The sequence below is a fragment of the Cyclospora cayetanensis genome, unplaced genomic scaffold (assembly GCF_002999335.1).
Source record: "Cyclospora cayetanensis isolate NF1_C8 unplaced genomic scaffold, CcayRef3 CcayRef3_contig_179, whole genome shotgun sequence".
Taxonomy (NCBI): Eukaryota; Apicomplexa; class Conoidasida; order Eucoccidiorida; family Eimeriidae; genus Cyclospora; species Cyclospora cayetanensis.
This window is the reverse complement of record NW_020312124.1, coordinates 34825-62076: the sequence shown is the minus strand read 5'-3', so window position 1 is coordinate 62076 and position 27252 is coordinate 34825. Positions and strand designations below refer to the sequence as shown.

The following is a 27252-nucleotide window of genomic DNA, read 5'->3' as shown; positions in this document are numbered from 1 at the left end:
CCCCCTTGCGGAGGCCCTTGACGAAGTCGGAAAAGAAGCAGACATGCGTTCGTTCATGCCGCCTTTTTTGGTATTCCGGCGATGGGCAGCAGCTTGCCTCTCCCCGAGGGAGAAGCCTTTCGTCTGGCGCCTTCCTGGAGGCTCTCCCTGTGACCTCCTGCCGACTGTAGAACCTTTCGTCCGGCCCTATTCTTCTTTGAACTTCGCGTTCTGCAGTGCACCGCGGCTGCAAACTCGGGAAGCGAGCGCCTCGACGACTTCTTCTAGGAGAGAACGCCTTCTGTATGACGCTGTCATTGTAGGCGGGGGCCCAGCAGGTCTGGCTGCTGCGATTCGGCTCAAGCAAATTGCAGCCGCGCAGCGCACCAGCATTTCAGTTTGCCTGATCGAAAAGGCAGCCGCGTTGGGAGGCCACATAGTCTCGGGAAGCGTTTTAAAGCCATCGGCCTTAGACGAGCTACTGCCAGGGTGGAGGATTTTGCTTCGGGGGGAGGCTCCCTCTGAGGGGAGACGGGGGGATCCGCTGGAAGGCGTGTCTGTCGAGCCTCACGCAAGTGCCTCGGCAAGTCTTCTTGGCGCGGTGCAAGAGGGCCAACAAAAGTTTCTCTTCGAAGAACCTCTCACTGCCAACGCAGGTGCCTTTCCCCAGATGACTCCTGTGACGCAAGATCGCCTTGTGTTCTTGCTGGATGCCAAGCACTCGGTGTCTTTGCCCCGTCGCATGATGCCTTCGGTGCTCCGCAACGAAGGAAATTTCATCATCTCTCTAGGCGCTCTCTGTCGGTGGCTAGGCGCCTACGCGGAGGCGTTGGGAGTCGACGTCTTTCCAGGCTATGCCGCAGCAGAACTGTTGCTGCAAAGGCAAAAAGGGGAGGCTCTAGTACCCCTTTCTGCAGTCGCACCAGCAGCTATACGCAGGGAGGGCTGGTATGTTTCCGGTGTACGGACAGCCGACTGCGGCCTCGGACCCCATGGCAAACCCCTCGCCTCCTTCACCCCCGGTGTGGATGTGCAGTCTAATTGTCTCCTTATCGCGGAGGGCGTTAAAGGCTCTCTAGCAGAGCAGGTCGTCTCCGCTTTCGACCTCAGGCAAGAAACTTTGTGCCCGACAAAATACGGCCTTGGTAAGTCTATGAGCTTTTGTACAAGGCATACCTTTCAGGCAAACCCCCATCTTCTCGCCTCAGTTTCTCGCCCTTGCTACACATACATATACATACATATATATATATATATATATATATATATATATATTCCCCTATGCGGCTTTCTACCCTCGTCCGCTGTGTATCTATCTGTGTCTTTTGGAGGCTTCGGTGCATCGTGACACAGCCTCAGAGGATAGCTCTGCTTTTTCGCTCTCCCTGTCGCGTCTCTGGTATCTCTCCCGACTGCCGCGTGCCTAGCTGTCTTTCTGCCGCTGCAGGAAGGGGCCTTGGCGCGCTCAGGGTGGCGGGGGAGGGCAGTTTTCTTCTGCGTGAAAACTTCTGTAAGGCCTGCAGTCAGTTGATGACTTGACGCTTTCGATGCTGCAGCGTGCTGCTCTGTTGCCGTTCCGTAGGGCTGAAAGAGGTGTGGATGCTGCCCCCCTCTGCTCGGTTCCCAGGAAGAGTTCTGCATACACTAGGCTGGCCCTTGTACTCCCGAGCGTTTGGAGGCGGCTTTGCATACGAAACCCAAGGAGGCTGCCTCTCTATAGGCCTCGTTATTAGCCTAGATTATAAAGACCCCTACCTCAAGTGCAACTGACTTCGCACACGTGTGCTCCTTTACGCGCTTCCTAAGACGGCCTGGCACTTGCAGTTTCTGCAGCCATGGCGTCCGAAAAGACCCCCGTGCCTCCTCACAGCTCGTTCCTACAGTTGGCCTTCTCCTCCTTCTTTTATTACGATTTTCCTTCTATTTCTTATTTTTCCCCTTCTGCTTCATCATTATCATTCATCATTATTATCATTTATTATCATTATCATTCATCATCATTGTCATTCATCATCATTATCATTCATTATCATTCATCATTTATTATCATTCATCTTCATTATCATTCATTATCATTAATCATTATTATCATTAATCATCATTGTCATTCATCATCATTGTCATTCATCATCATTGTCATTCATCATTATTATCATTCATCATTATTATCATTCATCATCATTGTCATTCATCATCTTCTCTCTCCCTTTCGCCCAGTCTTTTCTGCCTTTTCCTGCACCATGTCCTTGGCTGCGCTCTGTGCTGCCGCTTAGCCCCCGCCGATCCTACAGTCTCACACTTTTCGCTTGGGTTTTTTTCCCGCTTGATGCCTGCAGCCCCTATTTGGAATTCCAGCGTTTCAAGAGCCACCCCATCCTGGCCTCGCTACTTGTCGGAGCGCGCTGTATTTCGTACGGCGCGAAGTGCGTGTCAGAAGGCGGATGGCAGGCCATACCCAAGCTTGCGTTTCCGGGAGGTGCATGCAAAACCATAAGCAAAAAGATGCGTAAAAACAGATTCTCATAAGACCCTTCCCCCTCCTGCCTTTGTGGACGTTCCACACAGCTGCATCTCCGTGCAAAAACAAACTAAGCCCTGGCGTCGTCTGCGGCTTATGCAGCTTACCAGGCTCTTGAGGGCGTTTTTCGACTGCATGCAGGCATGCTGCTAGGCGACAGTGCAGGCTTCCTGAACGTCCCTGCAGTCAAGGGCGTGCATCTGGCCATGCGGTCCGGGATTATTGCAGCGCAAGAAGCAGCCGAATTTCTACGATCGGAGGCACCAGCCCCCAAGACAGCGCAGCCGCGCGTGCCTGTCGGCTATGAAACCGCTGTACGGCAGTCCAAGCTGTGGCAGGAACTTCACAGCGTGAGCTGTAATCCGAAGGATTACCCCTGTAGTAGCAGACGTTGCGTGACAGGCGCTGTATCTCCTTCATCAGGCTATACACGCTTGACGCTAGAGAGCAGTATAGGTATGTGTATATGTGTATATGTGTGTATGTGTATATGTGTATATGTGTGTATGTGTATATGTGTGTATGTGTATATGTGTGTATGTGTGCATGTGTATATGTGTATATGTGTGTATGTGTGTATGTGTATATGTGTGCATGTGTATATGTGTATATGTGTGCATGTGTATATGTGTATATGTGTATATGTGTGCATGTGTATGAGTGTAGGTGAGGAATGCCAAGCCATGCTTTCAGTGGGGCCTAGTAGGAGGGTTGTTGGGAAGCTTTGTGCATTTGGTCTTAACGAAGGGTTGCGAGCCGTATACGCTCAAATGGAAGAAGCGAGACAGCGAGATGACGGAGAAAGCCGTGAAGCATCATCCTATTGAATACAGTCCTCCGGACGGGATTCTTAGGCACGTTTTAGCCAAACTATATCCACAGTTCCCTTACACGCCTCCCATTGTTGTTGTACAACTCTATCGTCGCAATGCATGCTGAATCGCTGTATTAACGCAGCTCTTCGGCCGGCCTCTTCCTTCATGCCTTTTGGTGCCGATCTCTGAACTTGTTGGGCTCTCTATGGTTCGCGGCACTGGATTTTCTTGCATTCCATCATGCCGCCAATTGCAAAAGCCCCTATCTTGACCTCTTTTTTCACTACTTTCCCCCCAATTCTAACGGTGGCCTCTGCGCTGCTGTACCTCTCGGCCTACAGCCACGCGGCCCCTTGTTCTGAACGCCTACCCGAGAGCGCTTAGTTTCCTGCACTTAGTTTCCTGCACATTCCTTAATGCGTTTGCGTATTCTGAACTTGTTGCGGCTCGGTGTGTCTGCGTACAGCTTTCCCCTAACTGAGAGCCTGGCCAGGAGCGGTGTCTGGCACCGAGAAGATCAGCCTTGCCATCTCAAAGTGCGCAAGGAAACGCCTCTTGGGGGCTTTTAGAAGTGCCTTTCATGTGCCTCGAATCTCCCCGACTCCCTCCTCATTAATATGCCCACAGTCTTCATGCCCGCCCAAACAGGCCGCTTTCTAGCATTTAAATGCTTTCCCTCCTGTCCATCTCCCTGCATGCATCGAAGCTAGCGCCGTCCGTATTGCACGCAGCTTGCCCTTTCCAGTCTCTCGCGTGACGAAGGGGCTGTTCGCAGGCATTGCAGACTTTCCAAATCGATGTCATATACACGGTGCTTCGTCCGGACAGGCATGGTTTTGAATTGTACAAGGGCAGAAGCAGCCCGTAAAGCCCCATGGTCTCGCAAACAAACTGCCAATTTAAAAATAATCGTTTGTTTTTGATTCAGGTGCGAGATGGGTTGCAAGATGTTCCAGTGGAAATCTCTCTCAAAGAATTTGCTGCTCCAGAGAGCCGCTTCTGTCCGGCAGGGTAACAGCCCTCACATGTGATGAGATGTGTACTATGTGTGTGTATTTATGTGCGTGTGGATGTTTCCTCTTAAAAATATACCCACACCCATGTACACATGCTTGTGTATCTCCTACAGATAAGATACCGTAGGCGTTCATATGGATCTGCACATAATTATACGTACATACATGTGTATATATATCGAAACAAACGACCTGTGATGGGGAATTATTCATTTTTAGACCATGTGCTGCGTTCTCTCTTTCTCTTTCGCGCAAGTGCGCAATATCTGTATGTACTTCTGGATCTGTGTTGTGCTTCCCTCTTGCCTCTGCCACCAAAGTATCCTGTTGCCCTCGAATTTTCGCTTCCTCCCACACGCTCTCGACAGCCTCTGCTGCCTAGTGTCCGTCTTGCGCGCACTCTCTGGCTCTTTTGCTTCAACCCCTGCTTTGTCAAGGCCCTTGCGCCTACTCCGTGCAAATTCCTCACACGGACGTGTAGACCAGTGATTTTGCGAACGACGCCGTGCGTCCTGTCTACCACCAGCGCCTTCTCCAGCTGTCTCTGCACTGAGTGCTTCTAGGGTTTATGAGTACCTCGAGGACCCCTCCGGAAAGGCCTTTCTGCAAATCAATAAGCAAAATTGCATCCACTGCAAATGCTGCGCCATTAAATGCCCCAAAGACTTTATTGAGTGGACAGTACCGGAAGGAGGAGGAGGCCCCAACTACAGCAACATGTAGCACACGACGGTTGAAAGGAGCAACAAGGCGCATGACGCCTCCATAGAGCTTTCAGAAAAAAATATATGTATATATAGATTGATCTAGTGTAATGCTACGCATACATGCATATACACAGGAAGAGCTCTATTTTCTGGATCGCTACCTGTGCCAAGGCGTGCTTGATGTTACTGAGAGAGGCGATCCCGCGCAAGGTACACCACGAGGTATGCGCGGGTAGCTCGGACTTGCTGCAGAGGGTGTTAACTGCACACTGGATGCTTTTAAACGTTCTAATCAAGGTGCATTTCTCTTTCAAGAAGCAGCAGCAGAGACTTCCAATGTCGAGCACCTTTCAAAAACTTGCGCGGCAGTAGCTGAATGTAGCTCCGACAAGGCTATAGAGATACACCGGCTTTAATGGCTAATCGGGGAGCCCGTGTTGTTTGTAAAGAGCAACAAGCTGTGCCACCTTGTTTTTTTCCGCTCAACGACTCAACAGTGACCGCACCAAAGCCGTAATAAAGGCCTTCTGCACCAGAGTACAGGTGACGCTATCCATTCGCATCGCTGTAACACAAGTACGCTGGCTAGCTGATTCTCTTCCTATTGTCTTCTCTCAAGTTGCAAGGAAGAGTGGCTAGCAGGCCTCTAGATTGACACCCAGTAGCTGCAAAACAAAGCGTTCATCCCTCAGGACTCTACTAAGGGATATCTCTGTGCAGCTAAGTCCGCTTAGGGTTCATATTATAAACTCCGCTGCACAACACAGGTTTAGGGGAGCTCAGAATGGCGAGGCCTTGAGTTGCCTACACATTTGCATCACGGCGTTACGGATAGAACCTTTCTGTAAAACCTGCTTCCAGCAAACTGCAGTGTCTAAATAATCCGCTTTATGGGGATGCTGATTCTTTGCATCCCTATAAAGCGTGTCCTTCCCATTGAAAGGATCCATGCATTTTAAGCCTCCACTCAAGCTCACGTAATGTCCATGAGGCCAGTGGTCTCCCTCTGTTGCCTTAGTGGTAGCGGCTTGCGCAGTGCACAGCCTCGTGAGCGTTTGCGCCTTCCAGTGAATAGCACACGCATTTGTGTGTACAAGAAAGGAAGCTAATCTTTTGGCTGAACGATAATGCATTTTAAATGAAGTATGGCGATTATCGTCAATGACAGGGCCCTTCCTGAAGTGGTCGGTTTTTGGATGTTTGAAATCCTTGTTTGAGCTATTAGGCCGCGAACTGAGCTGCCGAGTCTTCGCAAGACGGATGAAACAGAATGCGTTAATGCCACACCCCTTTTTCGCCATTCTGTCCGCCTACGAGGTGACTCTGAGGCCTAATGGTCAAATCCGAGAACCCATTAAAGAGCCTTAAGTTGGCTATCAGGGCCTCTGGCACCATCAAAATTCTAAGTTTCCTGAAGCACCAGGGCTATACTGGATTCGTGCACACAACTTCGGAGTTCATTGTAAAGGGAAGAAAAGGGCTTATTGTTAAGAGAAGAAAAGGGCTTACACCGCAGAATGTTTAAAAGACCACATGTTGCAAGCCTTTGTCGGTTATCCATATATGGCTTTTACGGCCCTCGATCGAGGACGCAACAGTCATTCTCTTAATTGTATTCTCTTTGGTCGAACTAAAAGATGAGAAGACACCTTTCTTGGGGTTTTCGCTTATAGTCACTCTGTTGCTTGGATCACACCTTACACGAGTCCGCTTATCGGTGGGAACCCTTCACAGATACACATGTATATGTAGAGTGCGTTTGCGTATTTGTCTCCAAACCCATACCCAATCCTTCAAAACGTCGAAATCATGGTGGTTTGTGTCTATCCATATGCTGCTTTGTGCACGAGATGATCGAAACAGTCTTCAACACGGAGAAACAGCCCTCTGTGCAACGCTCCTCCTTGGTTCTCTGTAAAGAGTTCTTGGAGCGCCACGACCATGACTGAGCGCCTTTATATGTATATAGGAGAGATCATTAGTGTTATTCTCGACCTTAACCTTAAGCCACTGATGCTCGACACGAAGGCGGCCCCGGAGGGATATGCAGTGTCCAAGCACGCCAGGCTACCTGATCTCCCAAGCATTCATTCACACCAGGTGCGTGCGTGCGGCAAGTTAGCGCGGAGGGGTACACCTAGTATTTATTGCTGTGTTATGGTGATAGTTATTACTAATGACCTGCAGCAAATAAAGTAGGAGACCAGCCAGGAAATAAAGTCAATACTTAACGGAATGCAGCGATGGACATTAATACCAATGTAGTAGAAGACACCGAGCCGTTGCGTGCAGCCCGCTACTGCTGCACTGACAGCCCAGTGGTTCCGCGTTCACACTTATGGTAGATCCATGCACCAAAGAGCTAGAAAGACAGGCCGTGCAAAGTTGAGAGTACAGCATCATCCAAGTAACAGTGGCTACTTGGGTGCATCCGAAATGCAGACAAACATATCGAAGCGCGATAATTTGTGCATCGCAGAGTCCACCGCGTAGTATAACTACAGCTGGGTCCTATTGGTCAAAAGTGTGAGGGCATCACAACGACCCAATTGTGGCGTTGTTGTGCCACCACAACTGTATACGTAGGCAAAGCTTGCACCAACAACCGCTGAGGCATCTAGAGCAGCAAAAGCAGTGATCTAAATAGGAATCTTTGGCACACAGCTGAGGTTCGCATATGGGGGATAAACTCGCAGTACGTGCTGAGGCGTCATGGGTCTACTACACCCCAAGTTTCCGTGCCCTTTCTCTATGCCCGGATCAGGGACTTGCATCTTCAGTAGCACCGCTCAAAGCGTTACCTTCAGACATATTCTCATATAAAAAATATATATATATGTATGGACTCAAAGACATGGGAAATAAAAGCTTCACGCACGTGATTTTGCTTAGACCAGTGGGCTACAGGGGGGGAAAGTGGCCCCCCCTCCTTGGGGCCTCTGTGCTTGGGAATGACGTGATTGCTGCGTGCCATGCCTTAGCATACGGGGACCTCAATGTGTGATACTTCTGTAATAATATATTTTTCTATACGCCTTTGCACGCTTCGGCACAAGAAGCCTCAGACTCGAGACTTTGCACCCTCCTGCGCGGCTTGTTCCCCGGTGGCTCGACGTCTGAAGCTGCAGTGTACAGACAGCTCACCCCGCAGGGGCTGCCAGTCTCATCTACTCAAGATCAGACGTCCAACCCTCAGAGACGTACTGCAGCGATAGCGGAGGAGTTTCTTCGTTAGCCCATCGTTTTCCCCAGACACTCAGGTTGACGCTGCCTGCCAGTGACCTGCTTCGCAACAAAGCAATTCAAGGCGTTCTCCGCCGCTCTAGGCCTCCTTCTTCGCGTGGCTCCTTCCGCCAAACTTCCTGCTCATGGGTGGCACGTCGAGGCCCTCTGTGCAGCAGCAGAAGCCGTGGCTGCTGCTACTCGTGTCAGCCCTGCTGTCCATACAGTGTACGCCATGCTTCTTTCTGTGTTATTATCTTTCTTTCTTGCTCTCTGCCGCCTCCACATCCTCCTTTTTCGGTTTCCCCTTAGCGGATCTGCGTCTTATCTTTCTCTCCCTCCCTTCCGCTTCCTTGAACCTCCAAGCGTCGTGACACCGCCGTGTCTCTAGCGTTGCTCGTGCCTGTGCTCCATCCGAGCGGGGTGCTCCTGCGTTTGCTCCACTCCTTTCCGTCTCTTGCTCGCTCAGCATTGCTCTGCCTATCCCCCCGGCCGCTGCCGCTTCAACGCTTCTTGCGCCGTTGGTCGGGAAGCCTTTGCGTTGCTGCATCTGTGTGCACTGCTACCACTGACATCACCGGATAAGCGGCTCATGAGCATGCTACCCAGAAAAGGAGGCCACGTGATTCGTCTCCCCCGCTACGCAGACGCCCGTCCCACTCTCTGCTTGCTGCGACTATGCCGTCGTGTGTTGCTTTGCAGCAATACCCCCGTCGAACTGCCAATCTGCAACAGGGGGGGATTGCATAAGCTTTTTCCCCGCCGATGCGCAGGTCTTGGCTTACTGCAAGAACGGCGCCAAATGCGGAGTTAATGTTGCCTCAGGTTGGTCTTTAGGAGCTGCCGATTTTCTAGGTTGAGCTCTGTGTGCCTCGCTCTGGCTTGCGGTCAGTGTGTCGAATGCCTTTCGCCTCCTCATATTTCTCGCTCTCTCCGTGGGTGATTGTGCGCGCCTCCATGAATCTTCTGCCCCCTGCTTTCTGCGTTGAATGCACTACCCCGGCTTGGGCGTCTCGGCGAGAGGCAACAGTATTCCTCCCGTCTGTCCTGCCGCTGCATACCTCCGGTACTCTTCTTGCCATGCGCTACTAGCCCTATCGGGGTGGCTGGCAGATCTGCCTCTCCTCTCTGCACATCTTTTTTCCGTGTGTATGTGCCTCTCTACGTGTGCTTTCAACTGCATGCATGTATCTCGACGTGGACTCAACTCCAGAGAGACGCATGCCTTTTACGTGTGCACCCTGTCCTCTGCATGCATGGATCAGGAACTCTCCTCGAGCTCGTGTGCGACTGCGAGGCTTTGCAAACCACCGAAAAATTCTATGCGGGGCCAGACTGCAGCATCGAACAAAATATGAATTATATTATGGGCTCATGTAAGGCGATCTACGGGTGTGCGCTCATCCCTCGCTTTCTTTTCCCCTTTCTCCAGGCATCGCATGTTCGGTTTTTTCGCTTAATATACATACATATGTATACGTATATATTTATCTATTTATAAGTCTACAGCAATTAGCGGTGCCCTCCTCGGTGAGTTCTTCTTCCTGCGCGAGCGCTTCTTGACGCAGTATGTTTGACCTGTGGAGTTAGCGCCACCTTCTCGTTGATTTATGGCTAAATCCGCGGGTTCTGGTTTGTGGTTTCAGTGGACAGCGACGTGCCGAATACTTGCTGGCTTGAAAATCTGCTGGGGCTGAACCAGTGGAAGGATGTTGGAGGAAGAGTTTCCTCCTTCTGTTACACCGTTCCATGCCCCAGTCCGGATGGCAGCTCTTAAATAGCCTTAAGAGGCGGCTCTCAGCAAGTGCTGCTCTTCGCGCGCGGCTGCTCTTATATCCGCAGGAAGGGCTTCTAATGAGCTTGCACGCAGCGCAGCAGCAAAAACAGCCATCCCTATAGCAGCAGCAAAAACAGCCATCCCTCTAGGGCACTCAAAACCAATTAGTAGTGGTGCCCCTCTCGCAATGTCTAATCACCACTGCGTGACGCTGTAGGAACTGCTGTGTACTGCGCTCTATCACACACTGCAGTCCAAACGCGCTTCTTTATAGGACAGGGCCCTCCCTACAGACAAATGCGTAGCGCGTGCTAGAGAATAGCTATCTTTCACATGCTCGCATGTTGCTTCTAGGTGCCTTAGGCTTTCTAGTGTCTAGTGGAGCCAGAGAGCTGCCCTCCACCACATCTGTGATCCTGAGAGAATCACGTCCACGCACTGTCTAATACACTTACAATGCTTCATGCATGATCTCCGTAGAAAGGCTTTTAACGCGAGACTCTCTATACAAACTTTCTAGAAGGCCACTTACCTATGGCTTTTTCAAAAGGCTCCCTCCTTCTCATGACAGGTTCCTCCCTTGCTCAGACATGAGGGGAAGGGGCAGTTAGGGTGTGGCTAGCTGCGCCCTCTAGCCTTCACAACTAGCTGCACGCTTCGGCTCTAGCACGCACGCACACAACGTCGTGTCCTCTAGTAGCGAGCTAGTGCTAATCTGCAGTTGTCAAGATATATGCAAACGGACAGCCTAATTTGTCAGTTCTTTGCTACTTCTTCGTTAAATATCGGTATTGTGGTACAAGTCTTGAAGCATAGATCAGCGTGGTATTTGGTCTTGTTTGTTCGTGCATCCTATTTTTCTGCAGAAATTTTTTTGTCGGATATACCGAGCCGCAGCATTCCGCGAAATGAGTCCAACACGTTTTGTGCAACTCGCTGTAAATGCTCGGCGTGCTTAGCGCGTTGCTGAAACTGTAGTATTCTGTGTTTCCCCGCATATCTATATACGGAGAGGCGTCCGCAGGGGAAGTAGGGAGCTCTCTTGGGGGAAGAGGGGAGGGGGAGGATGCTTGATATATTTTAAATGCCGTTGAAATGGCGCGGCACGCAAGGGTTTCCCCACGGAGATTTTCAGTGGAACGTTTTGTTGCGCCCCCTAACAGCCGTCCCCTGGGAAGGGCCCAGTTGCGGTGTCTACCCTACAAATGCATGCGCACACACACCAGCATGCGCACTGTAAGCTTCGAGAAGAACAGAGTTTGGCAAATTCTTGTTGCCTAACCGCGAGGCGAGGCGCAGGTAGAACGGAGGCGCCTCTTCTTAAGAGTCCGTTGGAGGGAGGAGACTACGGCATTCTGCTCCTCAGCCACGGAGCTGAGCTTGTTCCGCTTTCGAGAAGGCGGCTTTTCTTGAGGAATATTGCTCTCAGAGACGCAGTGCGAGTTTTTCTGCAGTCGAACCTTCTCCGAAAGGCCGGGGGGAGGGGACTGAACCCCGCAGAAGGCAATATTGCAACACTTGCAGTGCATGCATGTCTTGCGCATCAAAGAGGCGATTCAAGATACACTCAGGAATGTGCATCACCAGCTTCAAGAAAAGAGCGCTTCTCTTCTTTCGGGATGGGGTAGGGGGACGGGGAGGCTTCCCCCCCGTTAGACCCCCCTCCGACGAAACGCTTCTGAACCGTGCGGGAAATAGCGTCCACGCGTAGAACTCAATTTCCAGGAGACATATATATGTATATATATATGCATGCATAGGAAGCTGAGTTCTCACGAGCTATCCGTGAGGAGCAGCAACAGCGAGCGGCAGCAGCACTCGACGAAGTGCTGTGGAGGCGGCGCTAGCTGGGGGCAACAAAGGCAGAAGTCTTGGCATCGACAGCAGCATTTTCTGCGTTGCTGCGCTTTGCAAAGCACCTCAGCAGCAGCAGTAAGAGCAGGAAGAAGTTTTTTCGTGGAGGCAGTGGCTACACACAACGGACGAAACGATGCATCATCTGCAGGGTACATCGGCGGCTCCTTCCGGCGAAGCCGCATACTGCTCAAGCAGCAGCACTCAAAGCAACAACGCTAGCAGCAACAGCGCTAGCAACAACAACAGTAGCAGCAGTAGCAGCAACAGTAGCAGCAACAGTAGCAGCAGTAACAGCAACACTAGCAGCAACAGTTGCAGCAGTAGCAGCAACAGTAGCAGCAGTAGCAGCAACAGTAGCAGCAACACTAGCAGCAGTAGCAGCAACAGTAGCAGCAGTAGCAGCATTACTAGCAGCAGCAGCAGTGGCACTAGCAGCTTACCGGGGGTGTTGCGGCTGCGGCTGCGGCTGCCCCCTAAGATATTCAACTTGACCATTCATAATGAAGCGTCTCTCGATGAGCTCCTTCAACGAGGTCAGCTAAACTCTGTGTTTCTACGCTGCCTCTACGTGTGTTGCTGCCGCGGCGTGTCTGGTGGGTATGATAGCCAAATTGCGTCGCTGCTGCTGCTGCTGCTGCTGCCCCCGTCTGTACAGACACTGCTGTATTCCGTGGAGGGAGGCTTTGCACTGGGGTGTGCATCCTGCTGTTGCGGCTCTGACTTCAGCTGCTGTAGCGTCTGGAGTGGATGTAGAAGACATTGATTCTGGTAATGTCGCAGATCAATCGGTAGCAGTGGGAGGAAGGGGGGAAGGGAAGAGGGGGAAGCAGAGCCATTGCTCTGGCAGCTGTTTCTTGTTGCACCTGTTTCTTGTTGCTGCAGCTGTTTCTTGCTGTAGCTATTTCTTGTTGCAGCTATTTCTTGTTGCTGCAGCTGTTTCTTGCTGTAGCTATTTCTTGTTGCAGCTATTTCTTGTTGCAGCTATTTCTCGTTGCTGCGCCTGTTTCTTGCTGCAGCAGCTGTTTGTTGTTGCACCTGTTTCTTGTTGCTGCACCTATTTCTTGCTGTAGCTATTTCTTGTTGCAGCTATTTCTCGTTGCTGCACCTGTTTCTTGTTGCAGCAGCTGTTTGTTGTTGCACCTGTTTCTTGTTGCTGCACCTATTTCTTGTTGCAGCAGCTGTTTGTTGTTGCAGCTATTTCTCGTTGCTGCACCTGTTTCTCGTTGCTGCAGCTATTTCTCGTTGCTGCACCTGTTTCTTGTTGCTGCACCTGTTTCTCGTTGCTGCACCTGTTTCTTGTTGCTGCAGCTATTTCTTGTTGCTGCATCTGTTTCTTGTTGCTGCAGCTATTTCTTGTTGCAGCTATTTCTCATTGCCGCACCTTGTTTCGTGTTACACCTGTTCCTTGTTGCTGCAGCTGTGTCGTGTTGCTGCAGGTGTTTCTTGTTGTGTTGCAGTGCGAAGCGGTTTTCCACCGGTTCCCCTGACGGAGGACGAGGGGCCTCCCCTTGCGAAAGTGAAGGATGGCGAGGCACTCCTCATCATGCTGCATGCTAATAGTGAGATAGGGTTGGTGAGGAGAGGGTCAAAGTATGGCGTAATAGCATTCGTAGCGACTGAGTTTCTAAGAGGCAAACACGTCTTCTTGCCGAGCGCCGATAGCTCGCAGTACGTCTGCAGCAAGGGCAGCACAGATCAGCAAAGGACGCCTCTTCTGGATGTGAGGTGTGTTTTGTTGTTGCAGCCGGAAGGCAGGCGATGTCTTCACGTCCTTTGCCTAAGCGACTTACAGCTCGGAGCAGCAGCAGCAGCAGCAGCAGCAGAAAAGAGCAGGAAATGCCGTTTTCAATTGGCAGCAACATCGTCACTTTGAAAACTCCGACAAAACGGAGCAGCAGCAACAATAGCAGCAACAGTGGAAGCGCAGCCGCCAGCAACAGCAGAAGAAAGCGTCGTGCAACAAAGAGTTTCCATTTAGGTTCAAACGAGGAAGAAGTGGTCGAGAATGTCGTCAAACTCTTTGTGAACTGCTGCAGTTTTGCGCTTCTCGTGCTGCTGTCGTTGCTCTTGCTACTGCTGCTGCTGCGTCTTTTCGACGCGCTGCTGCCTAATCAGAAGGGTGTGCTGCCCCCCTCAATGTTGCGGCTCAAGGTGCTGCTGCTGATGTTACTGCCATCTCTGCATCTGCAGACAGACAAGGGCACTTCCCAGGGAGAACGAGCTTTTCGTGCAGCGTTTAGAGGAGCTCTCAACAGGCGATACGGTCCATTGCCGGTGCTGCTGTTGTTGCTGTTACTACCACTACTCCTGCTCCTGCTCCTGCTCCCAGGACGACTTTCCAGTGGCTGCACACGCTTTGACACGGTGCCGCTAATTGCTTTTGAACGCTCTGTGTTGCAACGGATGTGTTGTTGCCGGCTGGTGTACCTCTCACAGATGAGACGTCAGCTGAGCGGCGATGGTCAGCAGTGCAGGGAGGTGCCTATACACTCGAACAGAATCTGCTGCAGCAAGAGTTCTCCGTCTCTTTTCAAGACACCTTGAATCCCCATGAGACGGTTGTCGAAACATACCCCAGTGCGTTGCAATAACAGCAACAGCAACGTCTTTTTGCACTGTGCTAGTCGGACTGTTAAGATACAGCGCAGTCATATGAGTACCTGCCTATCTGTACATACACGCCTCGGCGTTCGTGTGTCACCATGGCGCAGCATGCTGCAATGCCTCCTGTGCTGCTGTTGCTGCAGGTCTGAGTCGTTCTGTGCTGCTGCAAGTCTTTCGGTGTGTCTGGAATTCCAAAGAAGAAATCGCTCAGCACAATCTGCGACCGTATTACCTCTGCCAAGCGAATCCGGCGGTACGTTCGCCGCTTGCGCAGTGTTGCGCTGCTGCAGTTTCTTGCTGCTGCGGCGGGGGTAAGGGCTCTAGCGCCTCTCTGCAGCAGGCATCTCCTGTTAGACATTCCTCATGACGCATGCGCCTCTGCAGCTTTTCTGGAATGCCGTTCGTTTGTTCGAGAAAGGCGTCGCCGAAGCTCTTCAAACGGCACTGGGCGTTGAGGCAGCAGACCTGCTGCTAAGCAGGAAAAAGGAACTTACCGCCAAAGTCTGTCGCTGGTATTGTTTCTTGGAGACTTGTTGCGAGTGCCTATGACTGATTACGGTGTGCGAAATTCTTGCAAAGTCACTGCGCTGAACTCTCCAGGCTGCGTTTCAACTGTCATGCTGCTGCTGTAGGCGAAGGAGAACCTGCTGCAGCAGCAGGAAGCAGAAGCAGCTCGCGCTGAGCGGCGGCTGCTGCAGCAGACAAAAGCGGCCGAAAGGCAGCAAAGGGAAGCAGAAAATCAGCAGCAAGCAGATCCCACCACGCAGCAGCAGCAGCAAGCAGATTCCACCACGCAGCAGCAGCAGCAAGCAGATTCCACCACGCAAAAGCTGCAGCAGCAAGCAGATTCCACCACGCAGCAGCAGCAGCACCAAGACGAGGAAGCGCTGGACGTGCAGCCTTCGGCGCATGCGGCAACAGTAGCGGCTGCAGCAGAGCAGCAAAGTCAATGTACCCCCAAAAAAAAGAAGGCTGAGGCATCGACGCTCCCACGATGCAGACCGGCAGCAGTAGCAGCAGCAGCAGACGAAGCTCCAGAATCAGCATCACCACTTTAAAGGCGATATCAAGGCGAGTCATAGACTTGCACGGGTGTCTCTACCCCCTCCCCCCCTTCGCTGCTCCTCCTCTGAACCTGCATCCCCTACCGAGGCCCCTTAGCCGAATCTAAAGCTCTGTCGGCTGTCTTTTCAGCTTGGCAAACAAGCACGCGCGCGCTTGCTTCCTTGCTGAAACATTAGCCCTACTGTTGTACTTGAAACCTCAGAGAGCTAGAGCTTCATCTAGAGCTTTAAGCACAAAACGGAGATAAAACGTGTCGAACTGTCATTATCCGAGAATAGCCGTATTCATCCTCATCACTATAGCTCAAGGCCGCCAAGATATGAAGCAGTCAAACTCATTACAACAGCTTGATAAGAAGCTGATGACACCGCGCCTAGGCTGATCAGCGACGAGCAGCATGCGCAAGAAGCTGTCACTTCAGTCGCAGCTGCCTCTGCTGCTCCCGTTGGAGCAACAGGAGAAAGGCTAAACCCGCGCTCGTTTTCCTTTTTTCATTCGTGCCGTCACAGCACTCGCGAAATCGCAGTCATCATCATCCAGTTGTTGCTGCTGCTTCCGCTGCTGCTGCTGGTGCTCATGCTGTTGTTGTTGCTGTTGCTGATGCTTCTGGTGCTCATGCTGTTGCTGTTGTTGCTGTTGTTGCTGCTGATGCTGCTGGTGCTCATGCTGTTGTTGTTGCTCTGTCCAGGTGCCAGCAGCGGCACTATCATTTTCGACTGCGGCAGCTCCTGCTGCAGGAGGGCAGTTACCTTCAACGAGGCCGCTTGCGTTTGCCTTTGAACCTGCCGCATCCTCCTTGCCAGCGGCAGCAGAGTTGGAGGCAACGCTGGTAGCGTGCGTTGTTGCTTTTGTTGGTGTTAACTCCTCCGTTCTTAGCTGCTGCAGCGGGGGGGGTGACGGCAATAGTGAAACTAAATCCACCCCTGCAACAATAGGAAAGCCTCCCAGATCAGCGGCAGCAGCTGCTGCAGCGGCTGCTGCAGGTAGCGGCAGCGCATGAGCTTCCGGAGCATGCAATTCAATTGGAGCGTCGGCATATCTGCGAAGTCAGACGGCAGTCAGCATCGATTGCAGGATGCCACTGCAGCAGGCAAAGTGTCATGACAGCAGCAACCCCCCGGCAAAGGAAGTACTAGGATCGGCGAAAAAGTCTACCTGCTACGCGCATTGAGCCTTTTGTTTTGCTGCTGGTGCTGCTGGTGCGCCTGAAGGGCCTTGTAAAGGCAACTAAAAACCTGCGGCATCGACTCTTCTGCGGCCTGCAGCAGCAAGAGTAACAGTAACCGTAAAAGCAGCAGTAGCAGCGGCAGTAACAACAAACAATAATAGCAGTAACGAAACAGTGTCAGTAACAGCAGCAGTATCTATAACAGCAGCAGTATCTATAACAGTAGCAATATCTGTAACAGTAGCAATATCTGTAACAGTAGCTGTATCTGTAATAGCAGCAGTATCTATCTACAACAATATCAGTAACAACACCAGTATCAGTAACAACACCAGTATCAGTAACAGGAGTAACAACGACAGGAACAGCAGTAACAAACAGTATCAGTAACAACAGCATTAACAGCAGTAACAACAGCATTAACAGCAGTAACAACAGCATTAACAGCAGTAACAAACAGTATCAGTAACAACAGCATTAACAGCAGTAACAACAGCATTAACAGCAGTAACAACAGCATTAACAGCAGTGACAAAGGCATTAACAACAGCAAGAACAGCAACAGTATCAGTAACAACAGCAGTGACAGCAAACACAGCCCGTCCGAGAATGACGTGCTGGGATGGCATGCATTTTCTGCTGGCTTTCTGAGCGTCTTCCTCCTCATCCTCACGCTTAGGAGAGTGATTTTATCAATTGCATTTTGATTTACCTTCAAGATCTGCTGCAGATCTGAAGGCTGAATTGGAGGCCCCGCCAGTTTCTGCATAAAGTGGAGCTCTCCCGATTCGCTCAGACACACCAACACCTGAACGCATGCACACACCCCTCACCACAGGCAGCAGGCGTGAAGTGCCAACTTCGCTGCGAGAGGCAACAGAAACTCTTCGGTTCTGCTCATACACCTGCACCAGGATACATGCAGATGCAGCAGTTTCTGCACATGCACATGCAGCAGTTTCTGCACATGCAGATGCAGCAGTTTCTGCACATGTAGATGCAGCAGTTTCTGCACATGCAGATGCAGCAGTTTCTGCACATGCAGATGCAGCAGTTTCTGCACATGCAGATGCAGCAGTTTCTGCACATGCAGATGATAAGGTGGAGCAGCTATCCGCAAGAACAACAGCTGCACAGATGCAGCAACTGTAGCTCCCTACTTTGCCAGGAAGAATGGCCTCTTCAAGTGCTGTTGGATCGGCTACAAAGCGAAACTGCTGCTGCTGCGGCTGCTGCTGCTGCGGCTGCTGCTGTTGCAAGTCATGCTCCTCGCCTCCAAATCCCTCTGCTGCATCGGCCTCTCCGCTATCCGCCCCCACGGATTCAGTAGCATATGCGAAGGTTAGTGCCAGTGGCTTGTGAAGAAGACACAGAGGGAGGAGCTCCAGGTGCTGCAGCTGCTGCTGGTATTTTCGAGGCCCTTGCTGCTGCTGCAGCACATCCAAAGTTCGGCTGTCAATACGGCAGAGCTTGAATGAAAGCAGAGACGCGAGGAGAGCGATGATGCATGCATCGGTAGTGGTGCCGTCCTCTGCCAACACCGTCAGACAGGCAGTCAACTGCCAAGTCTGAAGAATAAACACGGCAGCCACCAGCCTCTGCGCTTTGATCCCTTTCAAAAACGGGCGAAAGCACCCGCAAACGCTTCAGAAATGCTGGCGCATGAGTGCGAAAGCCTCAACATCGAAGAATCACACGCCACAGATCGCCACGCACGCTCACGGTGGCGGCCTAACAACAACTGGCACATTGCAAACACAGAAAGCAGCATCGACGGCAAGCAGTTATACATAAACAGAAAAGAACCACGTGCAAAGCATACCCATTTGCCGGCAGCTATGGCCAAAGCCTCTCCAGAAACCACACCCCCCTCCCTGAGGAGGCGCTTGACGATTAACTCGATCTGCCGCTCTTGCTGCTTCGCATGCTGCTGCTGCTTCTTGCACGCTGCATCCGCTGCTGCTGCGGGGGCTGCTGCCGCCGCTGCTGTCGTGGCTTCAATGGAGGGGGAGAAGGCAACACGCACAGAAACACAACCATCTGCTGCGGCGACAGACTGCTGCTGCTGCAACACCCTAACAGGAGCAGCTGTCAACTGACAGCAGACTCGCGTACGGCCGATGGAAACTTCTGTCTGCAACAGCACGGTGAAACACGATCATAAAAACGCAACTTGAAAATTTCAAAAAAATTTGCTCATGAGAGCAAGGAATAGCGCATGATCGTCCTCAACCCCAGCTGGCGGCACTGAGCCTCTTCAGCTCAAACATTCCTTTCTCGGCAGCAAGACCATTCGCAGAAGCTGACAGCAGCAGCGTTAGAGAGGCAAGATTCCACGTTACTTTAACAAAGATCTGCATCCCCCTTTTAGGAGCGCCTTCGCCTCCATACCAACATACATCTCCACGGCAGGAAAGTTCAGGTAATCCCGCCACTCACGCTGCCATTTGTTTCTAAGAATTTAATGTGTGTTTGGCGCCTCTCCGTTTGTTTCCTTCCATCTGCTCGCGCGCCGTTTTCCAGCAGAGCCGCCCATGCAGCTGCTGCGTTGGAAGCACATAGAGGCAACATGCTGCCTTCAACGTTTCTGCCGCCTCTGCCTGCCCGTTCCGCTGCCTTGTCGATTTGAGTAACACCTTCTTTCTTTTTGCCGCCGTTTTCAAGGAGAAGGACGGCAGTAGGAACGGCAGCGCCGCTGCACGCGACTGGCTAAGTCCGTTCGGTGGCGTTTTGTACGTCTAAGGATTTCCGCTAAAGCGAGGGGGGCGCAGCCGCAGCCAGTATTGCATGTATTCAGTATGACAGAAGACCCCTAGATTCTCACTTCCATATACATATGCATATGCGCTGGCTCTGCTGCAATGGATGCTGCATGCCCTTTCAGTGCAGCTATGGGGGCTTATCGCGGCTTCCCCCTGCGGCACTGACTTCTCAAACACGGAATCTTGGGAATACGCCGCTTAACACGCAGGTACCCTCGCCCTAACAACCGTAGAAGTATATTTTACGAAAAAACGAGGCCCCCCCGTTGAGGCCCCCTAGAGGGCCCCTTACGGCTTCCGCAAGGGGCCCTCTCTGAACCCGCTGGTGCTGGTGGGTATTTGGGGCTTTCCATAGGCGCCTCTAAAGGATGGAATCCGATCGTCTGGCTCATCATTCTAAAAGAAATGGATGGTAAATAATATAAGGGAAGGACTGGATTTCAAGGAACTGGTTAATCGAGAGACTTCTAACACGCCCCTGTACAAAAAAATCCTAGACTGCCCGCTCCTCGCCGAGGGGGAGTGCAACTTGCGGAGGGTGGGGAGAAGCCGATGACGAAAGATGGCATTTGGGATTGTGTGCATGATTTAAAATTACGGGGAAGACTCTGAGCCTCAAGGGGCTCATCGTAATAGATCACAGAACTAGAAAAGGCCAAGCTGCAACAGGTGGTGCTGTGAATACGCGCGCACGCCGACTGCAGTACGAGTAGCCGCGGCTGCTAATGGTCGCTTCGTCTGCGTCCCACGTTTTACTGCCAGTGTATGTGCTACTCCTTTTCTTCTCGGGAGGGAGAAGGAGGCACCTGGTATACCGGCACCAGTTGCAGTGTCTGTAGCAGCCAGCCAGCACACCACAGCACGAGCTGCACAAAATACGGCAACGCCAGCCAGCCGCTCCCCCTCCATTACTACGCTGCTCCTGGCAGCAGCAGAGCCTGAGGGGCAGCCTGCAGTCTTATTTTCAAGCAACAGGAAGCTACACAAGTACCTCTGGCTTGGGCGTGACAACCCGTACAGCTCGCAGGCTGGCTGCTGCGGCAAAAACCAGGCAGCAACAAGCACTCCAAAAAGCAGTTTCCTGGCTGCTTCTGGGTGCGGCAAGGCACTCATGCTAGCGCTGCTCTTAATGGTGATGGCGGAGCTTCGCAGTGTATAGCCACCTCGTTTGGACCTGGAAGGAAAGCACTCCATGGGAGATGGGGAGGTGTGTGTCGGCTGCTGAATACTGCTGCTTCTTCCGAGCTGCGGTTGCAACATGCGCTCTGCAGCTGCAAATGCAGCAGCCGTTTCTTCTGGCCATAAGGGCGCTGGCGAACAGCGAAGTGCAGTTGCTGGTAGTGCTCGACGGCTTGCCTCTGATGATGAATAGCTGCCCGCTGCTTCAGCGGCAGTTGCGAACAGATGATTCTGCTGCAAGCGAGAGAGAGTCTGCTGCAGCACCGCTTTCTTCGATAGGGCCCGAGTTGGCTTCTGCTGTCGGTGCACCTTCTTCTCCACGCTGCTGCACCGCTGCTGCTGCTGCTGCAAAGGAAGCAACAGCAACGGAGCATGCAAAAGATGCAGCAGCACCGGCTGAACTGCAGGTCCCAATACCGGCTCTAACTTGAAACGGAATAGTATCGGTAGAAATTCAGCCTCAAGGCTTTGCACAGACAAATAGGAAGCTGCTTCCTCATGAGTTGCATCCTCTGGAGCTTTCTCATGTGTTGCATCCTCTGGAGTTTCCTCATCATCTGCCTCTTCTGCTGCTGTTGCTGTGCATGAGGGCGGTCTTACTGCTGCCGTGGCTGGTACCAGCGCCTTCACGACAGGCCCTCTTAGGATGACGTGAGTCGACGAATCAGGCTGCTGCATCAGCAAGAACAAGATCCTCCTGCAGCAGGCAAAGCGGAGGAGTGAATAGGGGCAGTACAAATAGAATGAAAGCAGCCAAGAAGGTCGCGAATTAGCCCCTTGGAAGCCTGTCGTGTGCATGTGCATGGGCATGCCTAGAAGGGTGCTCCTGCTAGCCGAGGTGCGCTGCTACTGGAAAGCTGCCACGAGCGGTCTGCTCATGCATGCGACTGTTGTTGCTGCTGCAGCAAACAAGAGGGGGCCCCAAAGCACCTGAGGAGGCTCCGAGTGTGCACCTGGAAATCCTTATTAAGCCTCTGCATGCACACCGATACCGCGAAACACGCATGCTGTATGTACACACCGACCACCATCTATTTGCATGTTCGAAACGTAGCCTGCTAGATCAGCTGTGAAGGTACAATGCGCACCTCTGCAGTGTCTTTGGCTTCTGCGTCACTAAGAAGGCAGAAGAAACAAGCGCAGCAGTTGGTAAGGAGCAGCACACAACAGGGATGGCTGCTGGAATCGCTACAGCCACTCATTTCGCCGCCTTGTGTAGCCAACACGTCTGACGGCCCTTTTGGCTCTAGAACTGCTGCTCGAAGGAGAAGAGGGCCTTTCCCATCTGCAGCGCGTACATACAGCAGACACATACATACATATATATATATATATATATACATGTACATACATATGTAAAAATGCATACACACGCACATACACATACCAATACACACGTACCAGTACACACATGCAAATACATATTAAATGTATACATAAAAGTATACATACATGTATACACAAAATTACACATAGAAATATTTATACACTCGATATTAGCACACCGCCGAACGCTACAGAAAAGGCGGGAGGACAAGAAGCAGCAGCAACAACAACAAAAAGCGCATGTCATGGCACCTAGAAGGCACCAGGGTGCAGCGTTGAATTCAGCGGTCTGCACCGCTGCCAACAAGCGCTCCATTGGGAGGCTTCCTTGCTTGCTGCTGCTGCTGCTCTGCTGCACTGTCGGCACTTGACTCGGAGAAGAGTAAACGCTGTTGTTGACGCCCCAGCAACACGGGATCAGCAACAACAACAGCCGCTAACGCTGCTGCTGCAACAGTCGAGGGTGCTACATGAACCAACGGTCTGGCAGACGCTGCTGCTGCTGTTTTGAGTGGTAGTACAGCGGCAGCTTTCTTGCTTCTAAATAGTTGGTATATGTGTTTTAAATGTGCATTATCTGCACAGTTTCTTCCCTGCTTTTAAAAACTGCATTGCGAGGCTTCTTGGCTGGCTGAAGGGGGGTGGGCGGGGAACGCAAGCGACGGGGGATTTGGGGGGCCCCCCCTGCCTCAGGCTGCTACCTCCGGGAAAGCAGCCTTGCAGCAGACGCATCAAAATGCAAAATTCAAATTATCAGTCATCAGAAACTGGTCGTTGCGCTCTTGCATCTTCCCCTAAAATGCACTTGCAGAAGGCTAAAGGAGTCTGCGCCAGCCCAAGGGCCTGACTGGCACCGCAGGAGGTAGGAGCTTCTGGATTGATAGTCAACTTCGTCTGCAGCAGCAAGGGCAAGTGCTGTGGCTTTAATACTTCTGACGGCTTCTGTGCCAGTGTCGGCTGCTGCCTGCCGCAGCCACTCTCTCGCTCTCTCTCTCTCTCGACAAAAACTTGCTATGCAGCTCGAGCTGCAGCAAAGGGCTTTGCCACGTATACACCGCACGCGATACAGAATCAGCGAAGGCAGCGGCAGCAGCGCCAAGGGCACCACTGGCACTCCATCGAGGTTCCTTCGAAGATGTCAGCGGCGGAAGCAACGGACTGCTCTGCAAGCTCCACCGAAGCAGCAGCAGCAGCAGCAGCAGCAGACACACAGCAGTTTGCACAGCAGCAGCGGGAACAAGAAGAAAAAGATGGCCAGAAACCTGCCTTCGATCCGAGCGCGCTTGTCTCTGCGTATGTTGAGCTGTCCATACACCCTACAGGTGCACGTACCGTGGTTTGCTGAGCTGTGCGTGGTGCTCTTGTCTATATGGTGTGTGTAGGTGTGTGTGTATTTTGTTTGTTTCCACACGTTTATGGACAGCACTATGTCGAATCCCTCCTTTTCCGCATTGAAACGCCGCAAGCTCGTTGATGGAGCAGTCATAGAGGAGGTACGTTGATGCAGCCGCCGCTGCTTCCGACGGTCTGCTGGCGCTCCCGGATCAACGGTGTGTCTGCTCGCCGGAGAGGCGACAAACATACGGAGTAACTGCAGCTTTGTAGAGGCTGCAGCGATTATTGGTGCCTTTGCTGCCACTTGTTCGAATGTGCAGTGTCTCAGCTCTGAGGGCACTCGTGCCGAACTCTTGGCCCTTCTTCTCAAGCATCCTCATGTCTTTCTCGGTGCGTCTCCGTGCTGCCTTTTCGCTGCTGCTGCTGAGTGAGCTGACGCTCCGCCGGAGTTGCTGTTTTCTGCAGCGCCTTCTGCTGTAGCCACTGCCTGCTGCTCGCCAATGTCGTTTGCTTCCTAGTCGTGCAACTAGGCGGCTTTCGGATGCAGACTTGCACGAGTCTTTTTGTGTGCAGAGCGCCATGGGAAGCTTCTGCCTGTTGAGGAAACGAAAGCTCTCGGCAAGCATTTCAGAGATAGGCCTGAAGTTCAGGTTCGGCATTTTGCTGCTGTTGCTGCTCTTGCTGCTCTTGCTGCTCTTGCTGCTGCTGCTCTTGCTGCTGCAGCGCTGGGCATTGGTGTGCTTGCGTGGCTTGCTGAAGTGGTTTTCCTCGAAATTCATGTTGTTTTTAGCGCCCTCTTGCATCACGATGATAGGAGATCAAAGCGCATGCAGGTGTCGCTATGCTTGCGAGCCTGCGCAGTACTATGTGGAGAGGCTGTGCAACTGCGACAGCACCGGAAAGGGAGCAACAAGTGCTGTGAAGGTGATATTTGTTTTCGCGACAGGCCTTCTTTATAGTGCACTCGCCAGCAGCTGCCTTGCCACAACTCCTCCGGCAGTCTTCGCATTATACCGTTGCTGCCGTTGGCGGTGCTGGTGCTGCAATTGCTGCTGCGGTGTCTGTACAGCTCAGGCAGAACCGGAGGCTGCAGCGCATGCGGCAGCTGGAAGAAGAGGGTGTCTTTTTTTCCGAAGAAACTTTGAAGCATATTGAGGTCATAAGAGGATGAAGCCGCCCCAGCGCAGAGACACGCTAGTAGCGCCTCCACCTTCAGTGCCTGCTGCCTTTTCTTGCGAATTGCTTTTCCTGCAGCCTGATACCTTTTTGTTGCGGCATGCGGATTGACAACAGCAAAAGCTGCTGCAGTTGTTCTGGTACCCCTTCCTGTGACGTTTACGCCATGATTGCTGCTGCTTCTGTGGATGCAATTGCTGCAGCCTGCGCTCTACCAGGAAATTGTCGGCCGGTTCGAGTGCAACTTTTCCCTCGCCGCGAAGCCTCCTAGTGCAGCAGAAGTAGCTGCGGCGACAGCAGACGCAAAGGAGGCTGCCACTGCTGCCGCTGCACGGAGTGCAGCAGACGATGATGATGAGATCACAGCAGCAGCAGCTGCCTCTGTAGCTGAGGCAGCCGCTGCAGAAGCAGCCGCCGCCGCGGAAAAAGTCTCCGCGGCTTCTGTGGGGGCTGCTGCTCTCGTGCCTGCTGCAGCGCAGCGCTCCATAGCAATGAGCAGCAATTGTAGCAGCAGCAATTGTAGCGGTCGGAGGGGAGTGTTGTACAGCACAATGCTCGACAGAGCCTATGACATAGAAGAAGAAGAAGAGCGACTTACAAAGCAAAAGCAAGTGTGGAAGGCGCAAGAAGATAGCTTTTATGGCGAGCTCAGGCGTCTGCAGCAGCAGCAGCGACAACAGCAGCGCTCGCAGCAGCAGCCGGAAGATTCTCTAGATTTCGCAGCTCTAGCACCATCAGACAGCACTTTCGACGAGAAGCGGGAAGACGTGCAGCTAGAAGGGCAGAAGCAGCAGCCAGAAGGCGCCGAGTCAACAGAGGAAGATGAAGAGCGACGGCAGGAGCCACCTGTCTCGCAGCTTCTCCATGAGTTGGCCCCTTGTAGGCCGTTTGATCGCGGCGTCGCTACAGCGCGGCTGCAGATGGAGCAGCAGCAAAAACACGACCTGCAATCAACATTCTCGGAAGATGGGGAGGAGGAAGCGACTGAAGTCTCTCCTGCGGAGTTTGAGGACAAACGAAGGGTGAGTGCCTGCGTCTGGGGAGCTGTCTTGGAAGTCTCCCAATTTTTCATGTCGTGCTTCTGCCTTGGCTAGATGCATGTGCTGGTGCTTGAGTGGCATTTGTTCGGTAGAGGAACCCCTAGTCTGGCTCTGACGGGCTTAAAGGAAGCAGTTTCAGTAACAAGGCAGTCGAGCTCCACACACAGGAGTGCGCCGAGGTAGCGGCAATAGAGGCGCAGAGAGAAACGCTGCCTCGAAGCAGGTGACACCTCCGCGTCTGTAAAACGCCACGAGAGCGAGCCCATAAGCGCTGGCATCGCTGGTGACTGCTGCAGGAGTTCCTTGAGGCGATGCGGCTCCGCTTCTTGTCGGGCGACTTCCCAGGAGTTGACTACGCTGCCATCGATGCTGACGATACTCTGGATGACGTCAATGAGGCACGACTGACCCTGCTGCCTTTCGATGATATGCTGCTGCTTTTGCTGGTGTTGGCGCTGCTGCTGAGGAGAGCGGGGGCTTCGGAGTCGATCGCCTTGCGCTCAACGGCTGGCTCAGTTCGTTCACACGTAACGGGAACGACTGCGGTGGCTTGAAGCTGGTAGTGCAACCAAAGAGCCAGCGAGCTTGTAGCTTCTCAGCACCTACTGACCGATCAGTCACACACGGGGATCTCGGGTGTCTGCAGGCCAATAGAGACCTTCAAGATGCGTACTTTGATGCCGACTACTGATGGAGGATGCCTCCTGACGATATGGAGAGAGCTAGCTATGTGGAGCCATTTACGGCTAGCTGGGTGTGGCGCTGTTGATAGCTAGCTAGGCGGATCCGCGTCGACGGCCAGCTATGTGGAGCTGTTGACGGCTTGCTGGGTGGGAAGCTGCATGGGGCTTTCGCCTCTGCAGCAGCGTGACAAAGTGCGGCAGCTGAAGGGGGTAACAGATTGTACATCAATGCAGCATCCTGGCGCGCTGTTGCCTTGGCTGTGCAGCTTGGGCTTGTTCGATTTTGGAACATAACGTGAATAGGCAGTTTTACCGACCAGTTTTAAGAGATTCAGGCCTTGCAGAGAGATGGAACGAAAGCAGGAGGCGTGTTCAACATGTAGCAAAGCTAGTCGTCACACTGCCACTGGGCATGTTAGCGGAAATAAGGCTTTTGCATGAACAATTCCGAGGGATGTGTGTTTCCAAGTGGGAGCTGGGGGCAGCAAGTGTATTCGCAGCAGTATATGGGGCTGCAGCAGCTCAGGAGGCTGGAGAACGAGCCCGATAACTCCTGTGTCATTCATCCGCCAACCTCTTCAGCAGCGTAAGCACTCCTACGCCTATGCATGCACCGCTACTTTTCCCATTAACAGTCGTTTTCACACCCGTATTAGAGCGGTATTTCATTCCTTAATGACGCCTTGTGCGCTACGTGCAGGATGCCCCCTAGGATACGCCAAAGGATCTACAGCAGGAGTTTGTACTTGGTGATCGAGGACTCCAAAATCTGCCGACTCGTGCCTGTGTAGTGGCGATTTCCGAACTCTTGGTGTCTTTCTCTCTTTCAAACTTCCTTTCGCTTTTATGTCTGCATTCTGCGTATGTGTATGTTTGTGTGCATGTGCATGTGTGTGTGTGCATATATGGGCCTCATTGCATGCTATGATTTTGCCTACATTTTCATTCTACTGCTATCTGGTTGGCCTGTGAGCGTGCTGTGGTGTTTATTGGAGCTGTGGCTTAAACACTTTGAGCACATAG

At 52.3% G+C, this 27252-nt stretch overlaps 5 protein-coding genes across 5 annotated transcripts; 4 read left to right on the top strand and 1 right to left on the bottom strand.

Moving 5' to 3' along the window:
- Positions 1-43: 43 nt before the first annotated feature.
- On the top strand, positions 44-5051 carry LOC34617379 (electron transfer flavoprotein-ubiquinone oxidoreductase, mitochondrial). Its single transcript, XM_026337352.1, has 9 exons — positions 44-1124; positions 1562-1739; positions 2316-2455; positions 2639-2775; positions 3164-3351; positions 3779-3848; positions 4241-4323; positions 4697-4782; positions 4855-5051. The coding sequence occupies exons 1-9, from the start codon at positions 44-46 to the stop codon at positions 5049-5051; spliced, it is 2160 nt and encodes a 719-aa protein (XP_026193137.1).
- Positions 5052-7712: 2661 nt separating this feature from the next.
- LOC113147287 lies at positions 7713-10034 on the top strand. Its single transcript, XM_026337351.1, has 4 exons — positions 7713-7829; positions 8905-9082; positions 9523-9633; positions 9904-10034. The coding sequence occupies exons 1-4, from the start codon at positions 7713-7715 to the stop codon at positions 10032-10034; spliced, it is 537 nt and encodes a 178-aa protein (XP_026193136.1).
- A 2269-nt stretch (positions 10035-12303) lies between these two features.
- Positions 12304-15217, top strand: LOC34617381 (the record flags this gene model as incomplete). The annotated part of the gene is given in 8 exon segments (XM_026337350.1): positions 12304-12424; positions 12627-12659; positions 13349-13450; positions 13636-13913; positions 14082-14154; positions 14328-14503; positions 14880-14996; positions 15128-15217. Coding segments are annotated over 8 exon segments (990 nt in total), but the record flags the coding sequence as incomplete, so codon positions are not given.
- Positions 15218-16025: 808 nt separating this feature from the next.
- LOC34617383 (box A-binding factor) lies at positions 16026-21347 on the bottom strand. The gene is made up of 9 exons (XM_026337349.1): positions 21063-21347; positions 20482-20921; positions 19783-19886; positions 19168-19433; positions 18551-18862; positions 17889-18296; positions 16716-16819; positions 16260-16599; positions 16026-16226 (listed from the first exon to the last, which is right to left on the bottom strand). The coding sequence occupies exons 1-9, from the start codon at positions 21345-21347 to the stop codon at positions 16026-16028; spliced, it is 2460 nt and encodes an 819-aa protein (XP_026193134.1).
- Positions 21348-24694: 3347 nt separating this feature from the next.
- On the top strand, positions 24695-26779 carry LOC113147286 (testis-specific gene A8 protein-like). Its single transcript, XM_026337348.1, is given in 3 exon segments — positions 24695-25162; positions 25164-25200; positions 26550-26779. Coding segments are annotated over 3 exon segments (735 nt in total).
- Positions 26780-27252: the final 473 nt, after the last annotated feature.